General features: G+C 44.7%; 1 protein-coding gene across 11 annotated transcripts in view; it reads left to right on the forward strand.

The window, feature by feature from the left end:
- CSMD2 (CUB and Sushi multiple domains 2) overlaps positions 1–19,290 on the forward strand; it is a 519,932-nt gene that overhangs the window by 368,091 nt on the left and 132,551 nt on the right. For all 11 annotated transcript variants that reach the window (XM_079985202.1, XM_079985205.1, XM_079985206.1 and 8 more), the window contains 5 exons: positions 7,216–7,410; positions 12,670–12,808; positions 13,346–13,533; positions 15,287–15,475; positions 16,469–16,585. In XM_079985202.1, coding sequence (XP_079841328.1) covers positions 7,216–7,410; positions 12,670–12,808; positions 13,346–13,533; positions 15,287–15,475; positions 16,469–16,585 — 828 coding nt within the window. The remainder of the gene's footprint in view (positions 1–7,215; positions 7,411–12,669; positions 12,809–13,345; positions 13,534–15,286; positions 15,476–16,468; positions 16,586–19,290) is intronic.

Raw genomic sequence — 19,290 nt, forward strand, 5'->3', positions numbered from 1 at the left:
ATTGTGGCTCGGCAATCGAATAGTCAAAAGGCCGACCTGCAAGCTCTAAAATTAGAGGTAGGTGATCACTCAGAGTATTGTGGCCCACTAGGAACTTCCTTACAAAGCTGTGAGCGAATCTTGAGATTAGAATATAATCTATAACGCTTCCCCCAGCCTTGGAGAAATGGGTATATTCCCCGGGGCGATCCCCCTCTATGTTGCCGTTTAATATCAGCAGATCCCTCCGTCTGGCAGCCTGCACTAAGCAGAGACCTGAAAAATTACTTCTGCTATCTTTGGACAGTCGTGTCGCACCAGTATCCGTCAGTTCTTCAGGGTCCATAAATAGGTTGAAGTGAGTGTATAGACTGTTGTCATCTGTTCCTATGCGAGCATTAAAGTCTCCACACACAATAGTCAGGGCAGACGGGTAAGTAGATTCGAGAGGCTCTAAAAACGCCTCTAGCTCAGCCCATATAGCCTTGACCACGGAGTTTTTTTGGCCTGGGGGAATATAAACATTGACCAGCAAAAGAGTAGTTCTCTTGAAGCTAAGTAGAGCGGCTGTTGCTAAAGAATTGCAGCTGGGTAGGGCTGTTAGAGAGTGCGCCAGCTCCGTGGAAATGAAGCAAGCTAGGCCACCACTAGATCTGCCGCCCCTTAGAGATGGAGAGGCAGGCAGGTAGTGGCAGTTATACCCATTGAGAAATATAGGGTCATTCTGCCATGTCTCCTGAAAGAGGATGATGTCAAATTGCTTAAGGTAGCACAAAAATTGTTGAGTGTTTTTCTTGGCGTGCCAACCCGCGATATTCCAAGACAGCACTTTTAGGCCCCGGGCCCTTCGGGGAGCTGGGTCTATGTCACCACCACGTCCAGCAATTCTTTGGTGTCTAAAAAAACACACCCGTTGGCTCTTTTCGAGGATGACTGCTTGGAGAGAGTGTAGTGGTCCTCTCTTCTTGGTGATTTGGGGCTAGATTTTGGAGTTGGGGGGGAAGCTAATTCATTCGGAGACAATTTAAGATAGCTGTGCCAGGAGCTTTGAGATTTCACACCTTGATTTGGTCTTACTTTATTGTACATCACAGGGGGCTCAGATTGTAGTTCCACGTCTACGCATTTAAAGGTGCCTCCCACTGTCTTCTTATCCACTAGACATTTGGGAGATATGGGCTGCACATAAGGGTCCTTCATTGTCTCACCTTGGTCATCCTTTTTTTCTAGTCTGCTCCGAAGTAAATCAAGTCTTTTCAGAATCTCAGTTTGAGCTGGTGGATGCAGTGACCAGAATCGCTTTATCAGCGAGAGTTCTTCCTCCAAAAAGGAGTCCTCACTATCACACGTGGGAGGCCAAATGCCAGTTGGATGTGGAGCTTCCTTTTTATCATTTGATACTGTTTGAAGGAGATGATCCTGCTGGAACTTATGCTTTCTGTTTTGATGGTTTTGGTAGTTGGTTTTTTCCCTTTTGTGAACTTCCATTCCTATGCCCTTGGTCCCCATCAGAGAGGTTAAAGGTGCTCTGTTTTCAAATATTCTTAATAGGACTATTCTTTCTTTTTTGAATAGGTTTTTAGCTCTAAAAATAAGGCTGGCCAGATTATGATCTAAAAAGGTAATCAATGCTCGTACCGAGCAGTCATCTTGATGTAGATACTCTATAGCGGCTATGTCAGTTGCTTTTACTATCCCCGGTAAAATGCCTCTTATAATGGACAAAAAGTGGTCTATACGGTCCGACCCTGCATAAAATCTAGGCGGTTTAGGGTAATTAGCAAAGACAAGCTTTTGTGGGATTAGGACTAAACTCCATTCTCTTTTGGGCCACAGCATCTGTCGAGCTTGAGAGGAGTGGTTCCCCTCAATAGTTTGGGTCGCCAGCTCACCTCTGTCTACAGATTCTGTGCTGGCCATAAGAGGACTCTGGGGCGGTATAACTGTAGATGGATTAGTTCCTTTGTCCCCGCTCGGTGTTGATTCTTCAAAACTTGGTTTAAATTCTTTTGTGGGTGTATCTACTTTACGTGTTTCTTTGATAGCACTCGAGTTGGATTTGTTTGTTCCACTTGTAGAAAGGGATGGAAGAAGGTTAAAGAGCTTCTGCCAATATTTTTTGCAGGTACGGTGAGTTGTCTTAAGCCGCCTTAGATTTTTTATATTTTTGCTTTTCTTCATCTTAGGCTCAGCTTTTTTCCTCCGGGATTTGCTGGGGAGTGGTGGATCCGGGCTGGCTAGGGGATTTGTATTCTGGACTGAAGCGCTCACATGTTGTTTGAAATTATCCACTAGGGTCAGGAGAAGCCCGTTTGTTATCGCTAAAAAATTTTTGACGTTAAGGAGATCCGTAGAAATCTGGTATATCTGCTCCTGAAGATAATCACCCCGCATTTCTGTTCCGCTGTCGTTGGCTTTCAACCAATGGGTTGAAAGGTTACTTCCAAGTTCCAGCGGTGACAAATAAGGATTAGCATCAGGTGTGTTGGCTGTATTAGCCTTTGTAGCGTTCTCTGCTATGGCGAGTTCTTGGGCCAAATTTGTTGGATGGTTTGTCCACTTGTTGTTTGTCTGCAAATCCTTTAGCTGTGTTGACCAATCCAACACTGTGAGTGGCAAAGGCATAGCTACATCTAGAATACTCTCGTTCTGAGTTCTCTTACTCGAGTCTTTTTGAGGAAAGTAGCTGGTAATTTTACTTTGTCTCCTTCGACGCTCCATCGGGCTCTGTGGTGAATTAGGCAAGATTCCTTGGTCCTTGTATTTTTTCCTGGTGAGGACCATAGTGGGTATATGGGTATATATGGATATATGGTAGGGGTTGCTTGCTTGACGGTAACTTATCTTTTTGTTCTAAGCTGGAGTAAGCTGGAGTAAGCAATAGCAGAAATGCCGATTTGTGGACGTTGCCTCCTAAACCTCTCCAACCTCTCCAACTTGTTAGTTTCTCCAGCAATTTACTTGTTACCAGCAATTTACTTGTTAGTTTCTCCAGCAATTTACATCGGAGCTTGTGAGGTATCAGTTATTTAAAATGTTAGAAAATAGTACTAGTCCTAGGCTTTCATACTATAACTTGTTTCTTTTAAAGTTCAACTAGGACTTTCTCTCTCATTCAACAGCCTCACGGCGTAGCCAGTAAAGTAATTATCGAGTTGAACTTGCCTTGTGTTTCTTGGGGTTGTACCTACTTCAATTCCTCCCTTTTTATAGATAAAAAGCTCGGCGTCCTTCCAGTAGCTGACCTCCCCGTCTGCTAATTACCAGCTTCGTCTCCGTAATGTGCAATAAACTGAAAGCTAAAAGAAAGAGCTGGTCGACAGGGCAGAGGATTTATGCCCAGTTAGGGAGCAGCCGTGGCGGCAAGTCCGGGCGTCAGAGCAACCCAGATAAAAAGAAAACAAAGATAACACAAGCAGCGGGATACTAAAAGATACTAAAAGACAGCCAGCACAGCCAGCAGATCATTAAAACTCACGGATAAAAACAAGGGAGGATAAAAACCGCTTAAAACCACTTAAAAACTCTGATAGGGGTAAGCGAGATTACTCGGAAACTACCTTCGCCGCCATGTTGGATCCTCCTTTTGCTTCATTGACTACTCAAAAGCCTTTGACTGTGTTGACCACAGCAAACTATGGCAAGTTCTTAAAGAAATGGGAGTGCCTGATCACAGGAAGCAGTGGAAGAGAGGATTGTGTGGTGTGCTCTGGTCCATGGGGTCACGAAGAGTTGGACATGACTAAATGACTAAACAACAACAAAGCTTGTTTGAGTTAGAACTGGTTCATTTTTCTTTCTAAATAAGTAGTTTTGCCCCTGAATGATATTGTTCTCTTCAGCATGTATGTTTAGGGAGGCAATGGTCACCTCCAAGCTGTCAGTAATTTGCAGGAGGGATCAAGTGTATACCAGGAATTTAAGTTTGCACAGTTAAAGTGGGTTTGACCTAGCACAACAAATCCATTTCTAAAGGACTTTTTGCATTTAGGAAAGTGATGGGAAAATGCACTGGTATGTGTAAAATGAATGAATGATTAACAGGAAGACCATGAAACTATTTCACATGGTAATAGATGGTTGCTTGAAATACTGGCCTATTCTACATTCTTCCTTGTCCTGGCTTCAGGCACAGTATCATATGCAATGATTTTGGTCATATTCACACCATACATTTAAAGCACTGTGATACCATTTTAAACAGTCATAGCTTCCCCCAGAGAATTCTGGGAGCTGTAGTTTGTTAAGGGCCCTGAGAGATGTTGTTGTTGTTGTTGTTTAGTCATTTAGTTGTGTCTGACTCATCATAACCCCATGGACCAGAGCACGCTAGGCACTCCTGTCTTCCATCGCCTCCCACAGTTTGGTCAAGCTCATGTTAGTAGCTTCGAGAACACTATCCAACCATCTCGTCTTCTGTCGTCCCTTTCTCCTTGTGCCCTCCATCTTTCCCAACATCAGGGTCTTTTCCAGGGAGTCTTCTCTTCTCATGAGGCAGCCAAAGTATTGGAGCCTCAGCTTCAGGATCTGTCTTTCCAGTGAGCACTCAGGGCTGATTTCCTTAAGAATGGATAGATTTGATCTTCTTGCAGTCCATGGGACCCTCAAGAGTCTCCTCCAGCATCATAATTCAAAAGCACCCATTCTTTGGCAATCAGCATTCTGTATGGTCCAGCTCTCACTTCCATACATCACTACTGGGAAAACCATAGCTTTAACTATACGGACCTTTGTCGGCAAGGTGATGTCTCTGCTATTTAAGATGCTGTGTAGGTTTGTCATCGCTTTTCTCCCAAGAAGCATGTTAGGATTCCCCTATTCCCCTCCCAGAGCTAAATTTCTCAGGGTGGTTTAATAATCAGTCCCCCTTCCCTGGGAATTCTGAGAGTTGCAGTTATGGGAGGAGAAAAGGACCTTCCTAACAACTCTCAGCACCCTTAACAAACTACAGCTCCCCCAAAAATGTTGTGGGGATGCCGTGGCTGCTTAAAGTGGCTTCAGGTTGCTTTAAATGTGTGTTGTGGATGTGACCTCAGCTTCCTTTCTTCCTTTTCTTCATTTTTGCGTGTGGATTCATAAATGTTTGGAAACCTGTCACTTTATTCAAGAATACTTAGCAACAGTTTGCAAATATGTGATTTTTCACTTCTGGAGACCCTGGATATTCATTGCATATTTACTTAGTGCCCCGAATATTACTGTTTGAATTAACATGGCCCCAATGTACTGTGCTTGCTTTGAGTATACCCTCAGAACCGCCAGGCACTGCATAAATGAAAGGATAAACTTTGTTGCATAGAATAACAGAGCAGGAAATATTTTTGGGTCCTCTTAAATTTGAGCCATGAATGCCAGCTTCCCATAGCAATGTGCTCTCACGCGCTCTCCTATAATTTTCTAAAGAACACGATTACATTGGCTTGGCAGGAGTGATGAACGACCTTTGTTATAACAGTGGTTAACAGCTCTGCAAAATTAATGGTATTTCTGGTTGGCAACTGCAAACCGGCTTTTATTAAAAATAATTTGCTGGGCTAGATTAGGGGACAGGTTCATCAAAGTCACCTAACCTGTTGGGGGGTTTTGTGGGGGGAGGTTGCCAGGGGCTTAATGCCTAATGTTTAGAAATGTGGATGTGGAATTTGTTCACCCCACTGGGAACAGAGGGGTAATTCTGGGTCACATCATGGATTGAGCGGTTGCTCTCTGGGTGTTAGTCAGCAAAGCAGTTGCCGTTGCAAATTTAGAGAGGTGGAGAAATGGTTTGGTAATGTATTAACGGAGGATGCATATGCACTATACATATTTATATGTTCTTTAAATGTATGGTTCATAGACAGTCTCTGTTAATTGGGACTGCAGTGTGCCCCTCACAGAACTACAATTCCCAGCACCAAAGTCAGTTTCCTAAGCATCTACAGTCATACCTTGGTTCTCGAACCCCTTGTGACTCAAAAGTTTTGGCTTCTGAATGCCACAAACCCGGAAGTGGGTGTTCTGGTTTGCGAATGTTTTTTGGAAGCCCAACATCCAACGCGGGTTCCACGGGTTCCAATTGATTGCAGAAAGCCCCTGCAGCCAATTGGAAGCCACTCCTTGGTTTTCAAACATTTTTGGAAGTTGAATGGCCTTTCAGAACTGATTCCATTTGAGAACCAAGGTACGACTGTATATAGGAAGCCAGGTGAAAAGTCTGTGAATTTTTCAGGGAAGTCAGCAAAGCTATGCTAAGCCCAGTAAAATTTACAAGGGAGGAGGGTTAGGCCTGCACATTTCCATCCAAAACATACAGAAAATGTGAATGTAGTCTGCTGTTTGAGCTGTGTTATAGGGGTCATTTTCTGGAATTGTTCCCAGATTAGATGACTGTAACAAACTCTGCATGGGGCTGCCCTTGAAAACCATTCAGTTAACACAGATGTGGCTAATCCAGTGCCTTCCAGTTGTTTTGAACTCCCATCAGCTGGCCAATATTCCCATGGCCAACATTCAGGGCTGATGGGAGCCTAGATTCAACAACAGGACATTTTGGAAGTAAGAGTCAAATATTGATAAGGTAGCCTTGCCACATAGAAGCATGTGTGATGCAGCCTTCTATTTTAATTTATAAAGCATATACAGTAGTACCTTGAAAGGCAAACGGAATCCATTCCAGAAGTCCATTTGACTCCCAAGATGTTCAGAAACAAAGGCGCGGCAGGAATCTCCTGCAGCCAGTCGAAAGCCATGGAACCTGCATCAGACATTTGGGTTCCAAAGAACGTTTGTAAACTGGAACACTCACTTCTGGGTTTGCGGCGTTCGGGAGTCAAAACGTTCAGCTTGCAAGGCATTCAACTTCCGAGGTACCACTGTAAACAGAAACCCTACAACATCAAAATGGTCTTGATTTACCACCACTCTTAGAACCCTCGTGTGATGAGTTAAACACTCAGACAAGGCAGCATCCCACACCCTCTCAAGCCATCCTAGATGAACCTAATGCAGACTTTCACTGTTTGGCGATTTCAAGTCTGGCTGTAGCCAGCAGCAGAGCTAGCAGCTCCTTGTGAACAAGGATGGGATGTACGTCTCTTTCAGTGGCCAGAAGAGTTAGTGTTGGGTCCAGGATTACAGACTGGTTTGTTACTGCAGAAAGATCCATGAATGTAGACTGCCTATAAGCTGTTGGTTATTTGCACTTCCACCGGAAGGGAAATGCTTTTGTTCATCTGCCATCTTGTTACTTCCTTCCAGCCTTCAGACACAACGAGTGCCCTGATCCAGGTGTGCCAGTTAACGGCAAGCGTTTCGGTGACAGTCTGCAGCTTGGCAGTTCAGTGTCCTTCCTGTGTGATGAGGGATTCATCAGGACACATGGCTCGGAGACCATCACCTGCGTCTTGAAGGAAGGCAACGTGGTGTGGGACAACTCTGTGCTGAGATGTGAAGGTGAGCTGCCAAACTGGCATGCCATGTTCTTGATTGGGGTACAGACAAGGTAGGGGGCCTGGAGGAGTTTGATATTTGCCTCTTCCAGTACAGACTCACCTGGGAGTGGATTTGAACTTGCTTCTCTGATGGCTTTCACACTTCTCAAGTGGTTTTTCCCCCTCAAAAGGCTTTTCAACATACAATTCAAAATGTGTGTTTTGAAATAAAATGTGTATAAATACGCATACTTTGAGGAGAAGATACCTTTGGAAATGTGTATTTTGGGAGAAATTGCATTTAAAATATGGATTTATTTTAAATGCACCCATGCATGTGATTCCCCCCCTTCATGCAGCAAATGAGTAAAACAAATCGTAAGAGGCATATGGAAGTGAGAAGAGAAAACTATAAAAGAAAACAGACGTCTCTATTTATAGCAAATTCTAAGTGGGAAGGCTGTGAGACTATCTCCAGAACAGATGTATTTACTTCATATGACAGAAACAGAGCTATGCAGCTCTTTGCCACAAGAAAACAAGGAAATGTAGCCATTCCCAAAGATGGATCAGTAGAAAATGACAGCAGTACAGGTGTCCTCAAACTTTCTACCCTCAGGGCCCACTTGAGATGGCTAACAATTAGAGGCCTAGCAGTCACAAAGGGACGTGGGTGGCACTGTGGGTTAAACCACAAAGCCTAGGACTTGCCGATCAAAAGGTCGGTGGTTCGATTCACCGCAACGGGATGAGCTCCCGTTGCTCAGTCCCTGCTCCTGCTGACCTAGCAGTTCAAAAGCATATCAAAGTTCAAGTAGATAAATAGGTACCACTCCGGCAGGAAGGTAAATGGTGTTTCCGTGCACTGCTCTGGTTCGCCAGAAGTGGCTTAGTCATGCTGGCCACATGACTCGGAAGCTGTATGCTGGCTCCCTCAGCCAATAAAGTGAGATGAGTGCCGCAACCCCAGAGTCAGCCACAACTGGACCTAATGGTCAGGGGTCCCTTTACCTTTACCTTTTAGCAATCACAAAAGGTTGACACGGGGCAGAGATAGGCCAAAATGGAGGCAGATGCAGCAAGTTTGGCATAATCAGCTGGCAATTACCGATATCTAATCCATCTTTGAAAATTGCATGTTGGATATTCTAACATATGCACGTAGAACATCCTATATAGTAATAGTGAATTCTTTCTCCGAGTGTAGCTCCTTATGCAGCTAAAAGAGCCCCACCCACACTTTAGAGGGCAGCATAGGGAAGCTCCGTTCCTGGTCCACAGTGTAAACTTTGCAGTGGTAGTATACAGAAAGTCTTAGTCTTCACATTAATAAACTGTTGGGGTGAATGTACCCTTTTCTTATCTTTCTGGTTAATTGAATAAGAGTGTTTACCTTCTGACCCTTTAAGAATAGTTGTGCACTATTCCAGAGCTTGATATTCACACCAACACACAGAGTGTGGAAATTAATAGACCTAACTTATTCATGTTCATTCATTTCAGTGGGTCTACTCTGAGTAGGAAGGGCATTGGATACAACCCTCAGTGTCTGGATGTACATGGCTGCCACTACCAGAGTAAAGTTTTCAGGGATTTGTTCAAGGGATGGATCTGAAGCTTAGCAATGGCCTTAGGACATATCTGAAGCTCATAGCTTTTGGCATGCTGACGTTAGATATCTTGTGATCCATCACTCTGCATTGCGGGCATACAATTTAGGAAAGAAAGAAAGAAAGAAAGAAAGAAAGAAAGAGCAGTTAAAGTGATAGCAAATTAAAGTCTCTGATAGAACATATCCCCGCTCCAGCAAGCTGCTTTGCGAGCCTTAACATTTTTTGTTACAGGAAAACCAAGTGAAATGAAAATAAGTTGTTACAAATTTAAAGGCTTTCGCCTGCCCTTTATTCTCTGAGAAAGATGCCAGTGCGTGATATCTTTGCAATCGTTTGAATACAGATGTGCCAAATTCTTGAGAAATAATTCTAGTAATTGGTTCTCCGAGCCTTTAATGTCAATGGGCAACATCACAAAGTGTGGGACGCTCATTAGGAACCATACCCTGATGCATGGAGGGATCTGTCCTTGCTTCATAGTACCAGAACAAGTCAGTAACTAAAGGGGGTGCAACAGCAGCAGCAGCAAGAAAAAGAAAAAAAATACTACAAAGGCCCACCAAAACCATCTGTGTTGCTGCCCATTAGCACACATTTTAGAAACACAGAAACTTTCCTGCAATTGACCCTTGCTTAGCTGGTCACCTGTATTCATCTTATGTAAGCTGATTTAACCTTCCTACATAATTAGTGCACCTTATACCCGTGGTCCTCCAGACACCCATCAGCCCCAGCCAGCATGGTTTGTGGTTGCGGATTAGGGCAGTTGTGGTCCAGCAACATTGGGAGGGCCCCATGTTGCCCATGCCTGATTTAATGAGAACAGAGCTGGCCCTACCATTTGGCAGGATGAAGTAGTCATGCTCTACCTTCCACATTTTGGAATGCCAGGAAGCGCCAGACAATTATCTGAGGTATCAGATGATGAACTGCATCAGTGGGTCATACTGTGATAGCTTGCCAGAGAGGCGGTAGTTCTCATCCAGTTACTGGAATGATGGAATTTGTTGTTTTGCTCTCTTCTCTTTCATTTCTATTCCAGAATACCATCAATACTGTCAGAAAATGCCTGTGGCTTTATTTGTTTACTCATTTTAATTACTTTAATTCACTTAATGTGAATTTTTACTCCCCCTCCTCCCATCACTGCCTTTGGTATAATATTGCATACACCTACCTCCTCACTTTCTCTTTAAGTGGTGGGGGGAAATGAATAATATATTTCGAAAAAATTAAAACTGCTTTTCATCTCTGGGAAGCTTTGATAACCCCACCAATATTAACATGTACTCCTTTATCGCCCATCTCGTTGACTCGCCTTTGACTCGCCCTCCAGTGTGAGCTCAATTAAATGTGAGTCCTAATTAGCTTCCTTTTTTTAATTAAGTAAGAGGGGAGAAGTCTGTCTAGAATATTTAAAGTGCTGTTTGACATTTGAATAAAAAAAATCAGCAGAGAGAACCAGCAAGGTTGATTGAGATTCCGTCGGGAGAGAGGATAGCGTAGCCACCAAAAATTATCCCGGGTTTCTACAAAAGCTAAAAGGAAACCTGTATAGAATTTGGAAGCTGTTCCTTACACCACCCATCTGGGAATTTCAGTAGAGGCTAGAGGAGCTTCAATAAGATGAGTGATTCCCCACCCCTCATAGATATTCTAGGCACCCCCCAACTTGTCATCTGATTCCATGCACATCCTGCCAGCCAATAAAATTTGAATTACATTTAGACTGTCCTCATCATGTGAAAAATCAACATCAGCCAAAATGTTAAGATTACTGAAATGTCTCTGGTGTGGTTTCACAAAGCTGCAGGTGGGACAGAATCACTTAGGTGGGCCCACCTCAAAGTTTATAGGTTTCTGCCTTTGGGGAAAGACTAACTTTGCATGCAGGAGTTCCCAGCTGCAATCTCTGGTATCTCCAGGTAGGTCTGGGAGAGAGACCTATTGACTGAAACCCTGGAAAGCTGCTGCCAGTCAGTGCAGACAGTGCTGAGCTAGATGGGCCAATAGTCTGGCTTAGGATAAGACAGTTTCTTATGTCCTTAATATGGGGAAGCTATTTATTTATTGATTTATTTAGTCATCTGTATCCCACATTCTTCTTCAAAGAGCTCAAGGTTGCATCTAGAGGGCACCAGGTCTCCAGTCCTGAGCCACTGGACAGTTTTGAGCCATGTAGCTGTGAGGAGCTCAGCCTACACTTGAGTAGGACCCTGGCACAGACACATGCCAGACTGCCATTTTCTCTCCCTCCTGGTCTTTTGTTCAGGAGCTTCAAAAGCTTTCTTCTGCCCAAACATCACAGCGACCGATGCCAACAGACACCGGCACACTTAGGGATCTGCAGAGTTTGCGCAACTTGCGTAACAGACCACAGCAACTCAGCATTTTGGCTAATCTACTTTATTTACATATAAACACACACGGAGCACTGCAACATAGCTCCCTCTCTCTCTACCATCAGACAGCAAAGAGAAAAAGGACAAAGGACAATAGTCCCACTTCACGGAACACAGGAACACAAACATCCTGTCTCCATCACTTCTCATTCTGTCATGTGAAAGACAAAAATCCCATGACTGCAATCATGGAGCAGGAATTCTAACAATAGCATGGTAAATAAGGTGTGAATCAGTAGACCCAGGAACCACTCATAAGATCAACCTATAACATATCTGCAGTTCTGCAGTTCTGCTAACCATGCCAGATGGGGGCAGAAGGCAGGGGGAGGGAGCTCCAGCTGGAGCTAGTACAACAACCATAGCTGATGCCATCATGTGACAGGAGCGGGGTCAACTCAAGATCCAAAGGATCACCTTCTCCCTATGCCTGGAATGCCCCATTTGGCAAATGAAAGGGAGAGCACTGCTCTGGTGGAGTGACACTTCTGCTCAATCCATGCACAAACCAGCCTGGCACAAAGAGAGTTTGGATTGCTCTATTACTGTTTTTAGGTTTTTCTGTCATAACCCAATACTCATGATTGATTGTGAGCTTAAAATGGGGTGGCCCACCTCCAACACCCCTCTGTTTACCAACTCCACTTCTGATCTTTGCATATGGAGTGACATTGGGGGTGAGTCTTGCATGCCCCCCATATTAAGCCCCCACATGTTTAATTAGATACTTTGTATAAGGGTTACCCTTCTTCTGAAGTGTTAGGACAATCAGATGAAGATGGGTCCCTGTCTTTTAACACAAGCATGAAAGGGGAGACTTTGGAGGAAATACAGCTTGTCAGATGTGGGGTAAGAAGTTGCTCCAGCAGAATTTCCCTCCTCTTCAGAACAATTCAAACTAAATGACTTTGGTGTAGTTTTGTACACACTGTGTGTATAATGTGTGGTTCCCATTTTACCGCACCATTGCAGGCCATGCAACTGTGAGGGAGAATTTAAGCAATTCTCAAGGTGTGGCCTTACTTCGGCCAAGGTTATTCTGAGAGGCAGCCTGTTGAGAGCCTCCACTTTTCCTCTCCAGAATCCCCTTTGGTATGGTGGTATATAAAAATGTGGGGCTGTTCTGGACATTTGGGGTTGAAAGTGAATATTGGTTATTGGGAGCCTTCTGTGAAGTGGGGGAGGGGCATAAATGTGGGTGTGTGGCTGGCACTGATCTATTGGCCTAACATTTGAATTTTTGCTCCCCTCCCCACACACGGACAGCTCCATGTGGTGGTCATCTGACCTCTCCAAGTGGAATGATCTTGTCTCCTGGCTGGCCTGGATTCTACAAGGATTCTCTGAACTGTGCGTGGGTCATAGAAGCTCAGCCAGGATACCCTATCAAAATTACATTTGACAGGTGGGTGCTATTATGATTTATTCCAACCAAATCACTTTAAAAATGCAAAAATAAATTTTAGAATAAACTAAAACAGTGTGGTTGCCAGAAACTTGAGAACTGTGTGTACCTGGCAAGCTTGAGATCCTTGGACTATTCTGTTTCAAATGAACTTTTGCCCCTTTAAGAACATACAAAGCTTCCTTATTCCAAGTCAGACCATAGTTCCATTTAGGTCAGTGGTTCTCCAGCATTTCAAATGGGTTTCTTTCGCTGCCCAACCTGGAGATGCCAGGGATCAAGCCTGGTATGGTATGTGTGCGAACACCTGCCTTTTGTGGGGTTGGAATGCAGCCTACTGTACAGGATTTGTATCTGTGGGTCCTCCCACTTTCGTCTTTGGCCCTTGCCCCTACTGGCACACAGGCCCCAGAAAGCGGATCACGAGGCTCCATCAGCTGAAAAATATTCCGCAACCTTGGTTTAAAAGAAAGGGACGGGCAAATGGGGACGCAGGGAGTTGTTGTTTTTACAGGCACTTCTCTCGCCCCATTGCAGATTTAAAACGGAGGTGAATTACGACACACTGGAAGTGCGCGATGGCAAGTCCTACTCGTCACCCTTGATAGGTGTCTATGACGGCACTCAGGTCCCCCAGTTCCTCATTAGCACCAGCAACTTTCTTTACCTCCTCTTCACAACTGACAAGAGCCACTCTGATGTCGGCTTTCAAATCCGCTATGAAAGTAAGTCAGGAAATGCAGGCAATTACGCCCTCACCAGTGTCATAAAATTACTCCTTATAGCTGTCTGGAATATGCCCCCCTCCCCTTCATCTTCTTTGCTTGGTTTGCACTATTGATACCAAATGTTAGAAGACCTTGAAATTCTTTAGTGTCAGTCACAGCCTGTATATGGGGGACTCAGAAATGAAGCTTGGTGTAGGGTGGGGACTCAGTGTTGAATGGAAATGAGAGTGTGATGGAAATATTTTATAGATTCTTTGGCTCCTGGGTCCAGTCATGTGGTGATGATAACATCCTTCATTATAGTTTTCTAGATCAGTCTTCCCTAGCCAGATGCCCTCCTTTTTTTCTTTCTCGGACTACAATTCCCATCATCCCTGACCATTGGCCATGTCAGCTGGGATGATGGGACGCTGTAGTTCATAATATCTGGTGAGTTCCAGGCTGGGGAAAACTGATTCGAAACCAGATTCAGTCTATATTATTTTGAGGATCTCAAGTAAGCATCTTACAAAAATAATCTGTCCTGATCAAACTTACATCAGGAACGATCCATCTCTCACTAGCTGGCTCCCCTGTTTGATTTAAGTTTCAACACTCTCCCCAACACAAGAGCAACATTTTGCAGAATCTTGAAATGAAATGTCAGGACAGCTTTATATATAAACCTATATCTAAAGATGTTGGAGAATTTTGGCAGAAACAGAAATGAAAGAATGAAATTCCCAGTGTTTTCTTCTGGAGCAGAAATCAACCCAGCAAATGTGATCATAGAGTTGTAAAGCTGGTAGGAACCCCAAGAGTCATTTAGGTCAACCCCCTGCAATGCAGGAATTGCAGCTAATCATAATTTACAATTATTGTTGTTTTCAGCCCTTAAATGCTATGCAATGATATGTAATTGATCACTGCTCCCACCCCACTTTGCATTGTGTTTCCCTTGCATAGTTTCAGGCCTTTTTTCCATTTCATGTTATATTACCAGATCAGAATGAAAGCAACCTCATATCCAAAGTGCACCCCTGTCATCTTAAAGATTGGCTGGCAGCCCAACATGATGCATATTTACTCAAAAGTAAATCCGTTGAGTTCAATGGGATTTAATCCCAAGTAAATGTACAGAGGATTGCAGCCCAAGACAGAATCCTAAAATCATTACCTGTTGACAGAGCCAGCCCACCCATGACACAGGGTGTAAGCTCCCACCTCAGGTGGCAGAAGTGCAAGAGTCAGCACTCTGCCCACCCCAACACTTCCACCAACTAGAGGGAGGGGTTCCAGCATGTAGCATTTCTGCTCATCTTCCCTGCCCTCAGACGGAGAAGCCGAGAGAACAGCCATACTTTGAGGAGGACCCAGGTTCCCGCCAAGTACTGTGGAACTGGGATGCAGCAGGGTGGCCCAAGAGGCAGCAATCCCTATTTTGCTTCAGGTGGTGAAACAGGGTGGGCTATCCCTGCTTATTGTGCAGAGTTATGTCTATCTCTGAGGTGTGATTCTCTCCCCACCCTCACTTCTGCCTCCAAATACCTTGAAGCTGAGTCAATGTGATAAGCAAGTAAATTTAAGACAATGTGATATCCAATTAAACTTAAGTGTTTCTCTTATTTTGTTATCACTCTAGTATTTTTTGGTTGTGAAGTGGCTTATAAATCTGCAAATAAATAAGTATAAATGTTGTGTTTAATGTTTTCAATGGCCAAATATGTGCCCAGGACCAGCAGCCAAACCTCTCCCTCTGTGTTCTTTGCAGCAGTAAAACTCCAATCGGACCACTGCCTGGACCCTGGGATTCCTGTCAGTGGGCAACGACATGGGGACGATTTCTATGTGGGGGCCTTGGTGACCTTCAGCTGTGACGCAGGCTACACCTTGAGTGACAGTGAAGCTTTGGAGTGCGAACCTAATTTTCAGTGGAGCAGGCCTCTTCCTAGCTGTGAGGGTAAGAGCTGAGTGTTGAAAAGCTAAAAAGTCTGGGCTTGAAGAATAATAACAACAGAGCACTATGCCATTGGCCCCATCCATCCTTCTCTCCTGCTCACCATGAAGTAAAATGGCTCATAGTCTTGTTTCCAAAATAGCTTCTATGTTTCTCTTCTTTTTTGCTGTTTTCTTCATTCCGCTTGTTACCATAACTAATTCTTATTTGTGTAAACCTTAGGGAATTAGGATTATCTAATTCAAGTATCCTGACTCTTCAGGGGATGAGGCCAGGGTTCAGAGTGGAGCAGAGTATTGCCATCAGGCCCAGTCATGGATTATACATACTAAACCAGAAGCACTTGCGTCAGAGAAGGTGCCAGCACTCTCTTGACTCTCTGTTGCTTTCCTCTCTGACTTGGAGGCCACAAAAAAACAAAATGATCAGTAGAAGCAGTTAAGAGCAGGTTTTAAAACATTGAAAAATAATTAAATTAAATGATGAGCTAAAAAACAGATTAAAACACCGGCCAGCTTTCGGCATACCTGGGTAGACGTGTGTAAACAAAACAAAAAAAAAATGTTTTTAGCCGGTGCTATAAAGAGTGCAGAGAAGGTGCCTGCCTGATATGAATAGAAAATTGGGGTAAGTGGACACTTTAAAACTTCGTGAAAGTAAGGTGGAAGTAAACCAAAATTAACTGAGAGAGGATGGAAAAACAGGGCAGCGTCAGGGGCCACCTATGAGATTGCCTTACCTCACACGTGCCCACGACAACAACTTCAGTCAGTGGAACAACTTCAGTCAGTGGAACAATTCAAGCAGGTGCCTTCAGTACTGCTAAATTGTCATAAAGGCTGTCCAATAGCATCAGGCTGCCTAGCCCAAGCAAGGCTGAAAACCAGGCAGTGACTGGGAAAGTGCTTGGGTCTTTGCTAAGCAACTGCTCCTCCCTCCCCACCTCTGGGAGCTCTGGCTTTTAATGTCTCCTCTTCTTCTCTTGCTTGATCACAGCTCTCTGTGGAGGCTACGTTCGTGGTTCCAGTGGCACCGTGCTTTCTCCAGGCTTCCCAGATTTCTACCCCAACAATTTGAACTGCACTTGGATTATAGAAGCTTCTCACGGCAAAGGTAACTCACGTGACATGCTCCCACCTTTCATCCCACGGGGGGTGGAAAGAAAGGATCTAGCATTGTGGGTCTCCAGTTGATCCTCAGAGCAGGGAGGTGTCCCTTCACCACATTTTCTGAGGTTACCATGAAGTGGAAGGACTAAAAACTTACTCTGGAGTAACATAGTGCAAAAGGTACATCCCTCTGTGGTTTAAGTCCCAGAGCAGCCTACTGCCTACTTCTGCAGTATGGAAATACTAATAAAACAATGCTGTTGTGATAGGTGTCAGATAATGTATTGGCTTTGAAATGCACTGTAGCATTTATAAATACGGTGATATTGATAGTACCTCCATGAATGATAAAACTGAAAGGATAGTAGTTTCCCTTGTTTTATAAGAAAATGAAAGGATGTACTCAAAGACAGCATGAAGCAAGGAGCTCTGTACCTGCTCCCTGTCTTTTGTGGCATGCCCCTCAATCAAGAATCAAACTCTCTCTTATTTCCTAGTTCCTCAGTTTTTCACCGTGCTGGTGGAATGGAATGTGGAACTGCAATAGATAGGCAGGAATTTCCTACTTTTTTAATTTTCGCAATCTTCCAACACTGTTTTCATGACCTCTTCACTGCTTTGCTTCTAATCATCTTTGCCCTGTGATGGGGTGCAGTCCTGGGCTACGTAACCTCTGCCACACCCTTTCACCTGTACCCCTCTGGCTGTGGTATTAATCTGCTGCAGGCCACACTAGCACACCCTGCCCTCAATGCAGTTCCTCAGCTGCAAAGGATTTGCTGGTTCCTCTGCTAATTCATGCTGATTTGGGACAAAGTTGGGACTTGAAAAAATTCTGCTGCAAACAGCCAGATTTTTAAAAGGGGAAAGAGAGAGGAAATCAGGCACATAAGTGCACATTAATTTTGAGCTGCATTCAGGAGCTCTGCTCTTTGAGTTCTGCTAGATACCAGCACAATGGGAGCCACTATCAATCAGTTCTGTGATGCCAATTGTATTAAGGCAGATAAACCAGTCACTGAAAAGCGCAACGCATTAGTGCAGGCATTACACACTGTGCAAGGTACCCCACAGAGCAGGAGCAATCCACTCTTCATTAATCCACTCAGCCCTGGATTCTCTCTTCTGATGAGAGGCTTCCCATTATCCTACCGCTATGCTTAACATGCAGCACACAGAGCCTGACACTCTCCTGTAAGATGTCATTCGTGCAGCTCCTTGTTTTCCTGAAGATCAAAGAGTGGCTTCCGACCACCCTACGTGAGCAGCGTCTGCAAGCCGTGTGGGGCCATGTGATGTGGATCCCAGGACACCTTTGCTTGAAATTGTTCATTTTGGGAAAGGCTGTGGGGCCTTTTGTATCAGCCTTAGGGGGCCAGAGTGAATTATGAATAGTGGAGCCGATATGGTTGGTGTAAGCTGTCGTGTCCCAAGGACCATTCAAAAGCCCTTGGGAGGCAGATGGAATCAGAAGTTCAGGAAGGGGGCAGGAACTGGCAGTGCAGGCAAGAGTCCAGTTTGTTACTCAAATCCAGGAGCACAAACACAGGATAAATATTGAAGGCAGACAGATAGAGAGTTTTCAGGACCTTGGACAGGTCAATGGAGAGCCGATCACTTGTTCCAAGGACATCTGAGCTCAAAACTGACCCAAACCAGCTTTCCATGGCCCCAACTCCATCCCTGACTTGGGAGAGGAGGACCTTGAAGGGCCAGTCCTTGATCCTGAATCCAAGTACTCTTTCACCTATCCACCTACCCTCACTTGGAGCACTGCCTGCATTGAAGAGCAGGAACTGGAGCCCATGACATACCTAGCAGGGAAGGTTCTCATCCCATGGAAAAGTTTGGCTTAAGCAGTTTCTGGGGTGTCCTTGTTCAAGGGTCTTGTGCCTTTTGGTACCTTCCAGTGCATGAGTCTGTGCTAAGGAGTATAAAGGCCCATCAGAATTGGGAAGGGACAGCTCACCTTAATCCAGGGGTGTGGAACCTGTGACCCTCAAACTGTTGTTGGCTTCCTGTTCCCATGTGCCACAGGTAGAATGGCCAGTGGTCTTGGATGATGAGAGTTATAGCCTGACCACATCTGGAGGGCCACAGGTTCCCCATCCCTGCCTGAATCCCATTGTTGGGGCAGAGCAGATCATACCATGAAGTGCAGCAATCAGAAGGTCCTGCTCTGTTGACAGGGCCATGGGAGAAAGCCAGTCTCCTGGAATTATTCATATCAGGCCAGCTAATCCTGAAGCTTTGTACTGCCAGACAATCTGTCAGAGCTGAGCTGCAGGCGCCAGGAGTTCACACCAAGGTCAGAGACGGGTGTCAAGAGGGAAAGCAGAATCCAGTAGCAAGAGGCCAGCAATGATGATTGCTGCTCAGGCAATGTCTCAGCCTGAAGAGGAAGGTTTTATTAGTCCCTCTTGTTGAGGAGAGCCAGGCCCTGGGGGGAGGGGCAGGATAGAGAGAATGTGGGCAACTAACTTGGACCTCACCCATGAAGAGGGTGAAATAAAGTGCAATGTTGCTGGGTTTTTTTCTTCCAAAACAATCAGAACATTTCCCCCACTCCCAATGTAATAATACGGGTCAGTGTTTCACCCAGTTGCAGAAGTAATTTCAGTGTTTTGAGTTTTCCCCACAGCTCCATTTGCTGTGCTGTTGACATGAGGATCTGTCCACTGGCCTGTTGTTCCACCAGCAAACATAATC

The sequence above is a fragment of the Podarcis cretensis genome, assembly GCF_951804945.1.
Source record: "Podarcis cretensis genome assembly, chromosome: 8".
Taxonomy (NCBI): Eukaryota; Metazoa; Chordata; class Lepidosauria; order Squamata; family Lacertidae; genus Podarcis; species Podarcis cretensis.